Source organism: Meleagris gallopavo, chromosome 1 (genome assembly GCF_000146605.3).
Source record: "Meleagris gallopavo isolate NT-WF06-2002-E0010 breed Aviagen turkey brand Nicholas breeding stock chromosome 1, Turkey_5.1, whole genome shotgun sequence".
Lineage (NCBI taxonomy): Eukaryota > Metazoa > Chordata > Aves > Galliformes > Phasianidae > Meleagris > Meleagris gallopavo.
In genome coordinates this window covers 74,923,000-74,932,180 of record NC_015011.2, presented here as the reverse complement: position 1 = coordinate 74,932,180, position 9,181 = coordinate 74,923,000, and the positions used below count along the sequence as shown (strand labels likewise).

The 9,181-nt window shown below is 38.5% G+C and overlaps 1 protein-coding gene across 1 annotated transcript in view; it reads right to left on the bottom strand.

The window, feature by feature from the left end:
- Positions 1-3,287: 3,287 nt before the first annotated feature.
- Positions 3,288-9,181, bottom strand: part of LOC104913080 (transient receptor potential cation channel subfamily V member 6-like) — a 49,750-nt gene continuing 43,856 nt past the window's right edge. Inside the window, exon 10 of the mRNA XM_031554329.1 lies at positions 3,288-3,386. Coding sequence (XP_031410189.1) covers positions 3,288-3,386 — 99 coding nt within the window. The remainder of the gene's footprint in view (positions 3,387-9,181) is intronic.

The following is a 9,181-nucleotide window of genomic DNA, read 5'->3' as shown; positions in this document are numbered from 1 at the left end:
TAAATATATATAATATTTATATATTTTAATATAAAACTATAAAATATTTTTGTATTAGTAACATATGATTGTACTGTGGAGATACAGTGAATTTTCCAAGCCATGGAGAGAAAGCTCTAAGAATATATCTTCCACCTATGTCATTTAACACAAGAAGGAGCTCAGAGGTCACTTTAATTACTAAATATAAGGCATTCGAACTTCCCCACCTTTTGGTTAATCTCGGCAAAAACACTTGTGAATCTGCTATCTTTGGAATGAGGAATTAAAAAAAAAAGAACTTTCAAAACAACTTCTGCTATTTCTTTCCCAGAGCTAGCCTAGAAGAAACACACCAAGAAACTCAATACACAGCTGATAACAAGTGCTACAGTAGTGGGCATGGCTCACATTCCAAAATATACAGATGAGATTACAAATTGGACATAACATTATCAATAGTATTATGAGAAAATAAATTATAAATTCTGCCCATAGTTAGAATTCTGAGGAAGTGTGAGGTAGTACTAGGGAGTATTTCTGCCACAACTAGACTTTCAGAATGCTTTTTCTCGTCTGATAAACAAGAAAAAATAGTTTGCTGGTAGTAGTAACGTATGGCTATTTTGGAAGAAGTATCTGAAAAAAACAGAAAGCCTCCGCCTTAAAGAAGAGTAGATAGGTGAAGATGAAGCACATCTACATAAGATGCAGATAGTGCAAAGCATCTGAGGTGGTGTCTTTGAAGTTGCAACAATTGTTGGTCCATTTCATCCCACCACACAGTTCTCTCAGTCAAAATGTTTCACAGTTGGACTGAAATATTTGTCTCTCCATCTCCAGACAAGTAATTCCAATCATTTAGCAACCAATAAAATTGAAACATTGTATTTGAGGTTGACTAGTTTTTGGTTTGTTTTTTTCTTTTTCCCCTAAAAAAGTTGAAAGTCAAAAATAACCAAAAAAAAAAAAAAGGATCAATCTAGAGTACTGTATTGTCTGACTTCTGACTGCCTGTAACAAACATGCTAAAGACTACTTGCAATGCTCCTAATTAACTCACTTTACTAATACACACACATATACTACTTAAAGAAAATCTTGGCTTTAAATGAAGATATTGTTATTTTGCAACAACTTTTCAAAATCAGAACAGTTGTATTTAAAGGGACTATGCAGTTCCTTAAATCTGCCTCTTCCATTACAGCAAGTCAGTACTGCAAACACAAGCTTGTGAATACCCACAGCAGCAACTTGGAGAAGAATGAACTGACTGAAATAGGAATGGCATATATCTCATGGCGAATTCGTAAATGAAAGTCACTGAGTATTATAGTGTTCCGTGGCTATTTATAAAGTATGACTAAAATAATAATAATGAAATAAGACTAATTTTCTTAGTAATCTTTCTGAATTGTTTAAACAATTATTTGTTTGTTTAGTAATTTGAACACTAAGTATTCTTCCTTACAAGTAAGACTGACTGATATATAGTGCATGGTAGAGTTCATGCAGCTTCAGGGGCAGTTCATAAGTAACACTTCTAATAGCAGTGAATCTTATAGTCTTTCTTTCAAACTGCTAAATTGCCTTGGCTCCCTGTTTTGTCATTGTACTACACTCATTTACCCAAACCAAATTACAGTCAGGAAGATTACATCAGTGATTTGCGTACCTTATCAAATGTACCTTATCAAATGAACAGTTGCAACATGTGGTCAACTCAGGAGCAGGTTCAAGAAAAAAACAGATTCTAGTATAATTGGTCATTCATAAAGAAAGCACGTCAGAAGAATGTCACAGATGTTTCACGTGGGGAGAAAGGAATGCAAGGCCCTGACAATGCACCTAATGCTTTTGCATTCCAATGATGGCTGTAACATTTCTCTTTAGGAAATTTCTGTAAACAAATGGAGAGTTGCCTCACATTCTCATATGCATCCATCATCCATTTGGAGACCTCACTCCATTACCATAATGAAGTGTATTAATTTATTTATTAAGTAATAATTACTTGTTTATTATTTAATTAAATAATTTGTACTTTATTCTGCATAGGTTTTCAATCACTTCACCAATTAAGAAAAACATAACTTACTAATGCTTAAGCAAAAACAGAGAGATGGAGGGATATATGCAGATTCGAAGGAAAATGAACATAACTTGCACTGTACTATCATTAAAGTAAAAACCCACATTGCATACTGGATTGAATTTTACGAGCTTTTTAATAAACTACTTTCTAGGTTTCATTACTAGAAGCTGAACACTAAAAAACATTAAGCTATCCTGTAGTAAAGAGTAGAAGGCATACCTTACTGTGTTTCCATATTGTCTTTCTTACAACCTTTTACAAATATATGTATTTTTAAGAATGTATTAAGAATTGTGACTGAACTAAGAAGAAACTAAAAGTTTTTGTTTTATCTTGTGCTTAGATTTGGCCAGGGTATTCTGAAGTAATTTAGAGAAAAAGCATAGGAATACTTTAAAACAAACACAAGTAGATCATAGTGATGAAGATTCTAACATATGCCAATAGCACAAGAAGGTGGTTGACGATTGTTAGAAAGATACTTGGATAAGTGAGTGTGCATCTTGAGATGCCAGAGAGAAAAGTGCTTCAATAGTTATAGATGTTGTGAGGGAGACTCTCCACAGGCTATATTACCTCCTTTGCTGCTGAAAAAGACACCAGTTTCTTCATCTATTTAAAAGAAGGGGACCTGCAAATGGAGCAGTCTGCTTCAGGAGATTCTAGACTGGGATTTCCACTTTGATCTTATTTCTCTACTCAGAGAGTGGTGAAGCACTGCAACAGGCTGCCCTGAGAAGTTGTGGGTGCCCCATTCCTGGAGGTGTTAAAGGCCAAGTTAGATGGAGCCATGGGAAGCCTGATATACTGATCAGCAACCCTGCCTGTGACAGGGGGGTTGTAGCTCAATGATCCTTAGGGTCCCTTCCAATCTAAGGCACGCTATGATTCTATTACTTGTGCGCATTTATTTTGCCTAGACAGTTTCTATCAAGATCCTCCTCAGCTAAGGGCAAATCTTCCTTCCTCAGGCTCTCTTTGTTACCTCCTTTGTCTAGTATTTCTGAGGGCCAGACTTATCAGTAAAGACTGAAGCTAAGGGAATTTTCAGTATCTCTACCTTCTCAGTGTTCTGTTACCAGGACACTCCCCTCATTAGGCAACAGACCCACATTTTCCTAGTCTTCCTTTTGCTGCTGACGTAATGTAAAAAGTCCTTCTTGTTGTCCAGGACCTTCTTCATCAGATTTAATTCCAAGTGGGCCATGCCTCTTCACAGACTGATTCTAACCTTCACATTCCCAACCATCTCTTCCTTGTTTGTAAGAAGAAGGTCCAGGAGCACAACTTTCCTCATCAGTTCCTCCATCACCTGCATCAGAAAGTTATCTTCAACACATTGCAAGAACCTTCTGAACCGTGTCCATGCTTCAGTGGAAATCTAATCTGCACAGTTTTTTTAATTAATGATCACATATTGTCACCATCAATCAGCTCAGAACCTTTCCATTTCTTATTACTATGTCATAGTAAGATAGATGAAACCTCTGAAATAATAATGGTATGTTTGTCTCTTATACAGGATGACTCCACATGATTGCTGATATCTGCTGTTAGAAAAAGTAAGGAATCTTCCTTTTTCAGAATCCAATGTTAGTAGTGAAAAAGTGCCATGTTTGGAAATCCCAGCCAGGTTTCTGCTCCTTATCCTATGTACTGATGCCATTAGAAATTGAAAGCAAAAAGATTGTGTTCTTCACTGTATAGTGCATATTGAGTCATGAAAAAAGCGGATTCCAGCATACTACTTGCCATTCTTATAAGATTGACTGAAAAAATACAAAGAAGTTGTCTGTCAGAGGGGAATCAGTTGCTCAGAATTTGCAGTACAGTTGTTGACTCTCTACAAGAGCAGATTAGTAGCCAGAATGTAGAACTGTTGGCAGTGACTTCATCACATTCCATACCTGTCTCCTCACACAACTGTTTGTGATCTGATATTCATTCATTTCAAACCCAGAACTTCCAACCTCCATCATTCTTGTCTTCCAGCTGCCTAGCCATTCCCACCATATGGTTCTCAAAACAGTCTACCAGCTCCTCTCTGTCCTGTCCTGCATCCCTCTACTTACTTCTGGCTTCTTCATGCAGTCCTACTTGTACCATTTGCCCTTACTCTATTACTTGGCTCTTGTACTTCTGGATACTCTCAAGGGCATCTGCTTTCAGTCATGTTATTGGAGTCCCTCACAACAATCTAGAACGTCCCCATGTTCTCCATCTTTATCAGTTTTCTGATCATGGCATCAAAATTAGCCAGTGGGTGTGCCTTTAATTGCCTGGCACTATCCTGTCCTGTGAGGAATATGGCCTGAGGGTAGGATGCAGAAATTCACTGATAATGATCTTTCAGTCCATTTCCTTTCTTCCCTTCACTGGTTCCTTCTTGCCTCAAGGCCTTTACTGCTCAGTTTTGGGAATTAGTTTACAGCCTCCTCCACCTTTCTATTACAAATCCAATGGGTTTTTACCTCACATAGGGGAGTCATCTGATGCAGACAGCGATAACCTTCCTGGTGCTGCTAATGGTCCTGTGCTTCACTGGACCGGAGAGCTGCTTTACTAGATTTAATGCACCAGCTCTTTCAGTCTTGTGAGAGAGAAAGCATATATTAACTATTTTGTCTGATCCCCGTCCCCAAGACCAATCTGAAGGCAGTGGCCAGTGAGCTGTACTAGATTACATATTTTGATTATCTTTGCACATCACATCAATACATGTTGCAGTTAGTTACATGAGAAAAACATGAGATATTGAGTTAAATTCTCTAGAATTATTGCAGACTCTGGTTTATCTATTTGTTTCAGCTTCATCACCTCTCTCATAGATTGCTCATACTACATTCCTCTGGATCCACTTTATGGACAAGGCAATCCATAGTCTCTGTTCTTTTGCACCCATTCTGCCTCTACTTCAGAGGAATTTAAGGGCAGTCCTTTGGACTACACAAAGAGTGCATTCCATTAGCTACAGAAATGCGCCTTTACCTCTTGGTCTCATTAGAAAAACACAGGTCTAAGCAAGGATCAGTAGTTTAGTGCAGTCACTGTGACAATAAACATGAAACAACCATGATGATTCTAGAAATGGCCAAGACCAGGAGCAAGATTTTGATCATAAGCTATTTCTCCTCTATGGCAGGAAATCATGTTAATGCAACAGCATGCAGGCCAGGAGACCCAAGAAGAAAAAAAAAAATTGGTTCAAAATATCTCAAATTTAGATACAATATCCAACAACTTAATATTGCTAGTTCCTTCTCAACTTCCAGAGGAGTTTCTTTAACTAGAGGAGTTTCAGAGGAGTCTGATGACTTCTCCTGCCTCATTCCATAAATACTATTATCTGTTTCTTATTTATAACTTTATTTTTCTCTTAGATATATTTACCTTTAAAAATAATGTATTGATCTTCTTAACTGTTATTATTATTGACATAGTTATTTGAGCTAGAGGGTTTTTTTGTTATTGGTTGAATTAATCTACTGAAGATAGATTTGTATAAAGTAAAGGAATCTCTGTGTTCACAAAGGGTGGCAGTGCTGACAAAAAGTGGGATTTAATTTTGGGAATAGACATGAAATTAAAAAAAGGTCAGTTTTACTTTAATGCTTTTGTTGTTGTTGTTGTTGTTCTTTCTTGTGCTGACTTGATAAAGATTGTAATGTTCACACATACCTTCACCATCTGATGCAAAACACTGTAACAAGGAAATATATAGTTCTCTCCAAAAATAATGCTTCTTTTTTATTTTCATGGAAACTACGATAGATACAAAGAGCATAGTAATACTATTTAATGGAGCAAATTCTCAGCTACTGAACACTATTTTTTAATGTCAGTATTATTAGCTATGCATTTCTGCCAGCGATGAACAAGAGCCTGCTTATTGCAGTGGTAAAAATCTGCAACAGTGGAGGTAACCAACCATCACTGTACCACCCACCCACTGTGCTTACATCCACTGATCAGATTGCCCCTCTGCTGCCATTTGTTGCACGGCACAAAATGTAACAGAATATTGTTGGGAAAGTTCAACCTCTATTGCCAGCCTCTACTGCCATGTTACCTACAGCCACTTCTGATATCATGGGCCAACATAATAAAATAGGAGGCGTTACTTTTGCAGCAGCCTTTGTATATAGAAGATCTGAGAGAGACAACTGAATATCTATCTGCTGTCAGTCACACTGAGAAAAAAATAAAAAATTGTTCTAGACACTCTTTCTTTATCATCTTTTTTCTTTTTAAAGGATTTTTTTATTTTATGAACTCTTCAACCATGAAGCAGTATTTAAGGAGCACTGCTATTAATTTAACTTTCTCATTTTACATTTCATCTTAGTACATTCCTTTCCAATTTTATTGGAAACATATTATTTGCTAACGATTATGCATAACTATAAATGAAAGAAAATAGAACTGAGAACTTTTTGAACTCAAGGGAGGAGGAGGAGGATTGCATAGTTACATTTCTCTTTTTAAGGCTACGTCTTTCCACTGGATCTGTAGTGTCTGGCATTCAGTGAAGAGCAACCTTCCTCGATTCCTCCCTAGTCATTTGTTTTTCTACAGCCTATCTGCAGATTAGTGTTTGTGTGACTGTATAGTGTAAGGAGAGTGTCTGCTCTTTCAAGGGGATTCAGTCAAGGACTTTTTTCAATACAAAAGGGACAATGGGAAAAGGTGGTCAGTCACATTAATTGGAGACATGAGCACGTGGGAATGTTTACTCCAGCAGAATTATCCGATTGAGGACTTTGAAATTTGGAAATAAAGACCATACAGAAACTTTGTCAGTTTACTAATTAATAAGGAAAGAGAGGGAATGTGGGAAACCTGTTTCAGGAAAGGATGGCTGAATGAGGATTTCTAGATTGATAAAATAAGAAGAGGAAACAACAAGCAAAATACTTAGGTACAGACCTAATAAAATAAAAAATGGAGACAATGACAAGAAACAAACCTCCCAGTCACACTAGCTGATGAACTATGAAACTCCAATGTCACTTCTAGGAAAATAAACCTAGACTTTGCAACAAATAAGACTGTGGACTAGAGGGCTAGATTGAGAAGGGTGCAGGAAACAGTAGAGCTCTTCAAATCCATGGAGGGACTGCGGGAGGAACAAAAGGGGTAGGTAGAGAAGTGTTGAAAATGGTTGGCTGTGTGTTAAATATGTAATTATGCTTGTCTACCTGAGCTTTGTCCTTGATCATTGCAGTGTTCCTATCTTATATTTTCTCATTAAATCTTTTCTTAACTCTCTGCATATACACACACTCTCTCTCATGTCTGTGTATGCTGTAAATACTACATGCCAGAGACTGGCATGACCTGTGTGCCAGTGAAGATTGGTGCCAGATAAAGGGAACAGACACCCAGTCCTGTGGTGACAACCACAATGTGCAATGAGTACAGTTCCCTACTGCCAGACACTGTAGATGGAGCAGTGCCTGTTGGCAAACCAGCTACCTAGGGGAAGCTGACATGAGTGAGGGCTTTGCACTGGCAACTGGTGTGAGGCAGCTGATCTCAGAGACTGTGTGGCTGGTGCAGACTGCTGGGTTGGGAGCCCGTTGTCTTCATCTTTCTTAACCTGGGTGCATGTGTGTGTGTGTTAGTGGGCTGGGGGAGGGGGCAGTGTATTTGCTAGTAGCAGGGACCTCAGGTCCAGGCAGAGGTATCAGGTAGACAGAGGAAGTCCATGCTGGTACACCTATAGGGAGTAAAGGGTCAGGGTGCTGGACAGTCAGGGGGACACTGCTGATACTCAGAGGATCTGAAAATGCTCTTGTGAGTGCTGTATGCATCCCTGCAGCTGTGAAATTGTATCTCTAACATAAGGAAAGGAGGAAGGAGAGGTCTCAGTTGTTTGTGTGTAGGTTTATGAGTCCTGAGTGCAACTGCTGTTGAAGATGTCCTTAACCAGAACAGTCTGCATGTCACTGTGTCATGTCAGTGACCCACCTCTGTCTCTTCTTGTATGTCTCTGGGATACATACTCAGATTTACTTCCTACTGAAAGGGGAAAGCAGCAGCCACGTCCAGTAGCCTGGACAGAGATGGCAGGTTCCCGGGCACCAGGCTGGGCTCCAGTCAGAATGGAGATGTTTTTGGTCTGGAGCAGCTGGAGTGGCTGTAGCAAGTGGTTACACTCTTTATCTCACTTCATACATCATTATTTGGATCTAAAATTCACCCATTAGAAAAAAATTGTCTAACAAAAGCCTGTATTTAAAAAGCTTTTGTCACCTAATATGCCTCTTTAACTGTGCCTCACCAACACTGATCTCAGAGCAACAGGAGATGTGGAAGTACACGTCCTGTGTCAGACACCCTTGCTGAGGCAGGAGCCTAGATTTATGCTGGAATGAATACCATGACCTCTGTTAGTAGTAGGAGTTCCCACACCCGGATAATTTACTTATCCACTTTGGTTAAATAAAGGTGTATATGAGGACTTGAAAGTGTTCCACGTCCCCTGTGAGGAATGCACACTACCTTTGATATGCAATCTTACACTCAATTGTGTACAGATTCCCTTAGATCCAAGCATGCCCCTGGAGGTTGCTTTACAAGTCCCACTGCAGAACGGAAAATTCCACATTCCTGTCCCACTCCCTCTTACTCTGCCCTATAATCTGCATCTAGACATCTGTTAACACCTCAGTGTATAACTACTGATACCTGATATATTGATCTCACTTCTTATTGCACACAATTCAGTAGGAAACATTACATGACATATGACTATTATTGTTAAACCATTAAATTTAATAAATATTCCTGAAAAAAAATGACAGTGTAAGTTCCTGAAATCTTGATTTAATCAACACTCTCTGGGCTGAATGTAGTACAGTTTGAAGACTAGCTGAAAAAGAAAATACCTACAACCACCAATGGAAAAAAAAAAAAAAAAGCCCACTACCTGGTAAACAGATCTCAGTGTCTGTAAATCAGAGTGAATCAGAGTGTATATATCCTTGCATATTCTTACTTCTGTAGTTCTGAGTTCAGTAGGCTTGCAGAATTACTGTATTGATTTGACAAGCTAAATTTCTGAAATGCCTAAATTCCAGACATGTTTGGGGCATTTTGGGGAAA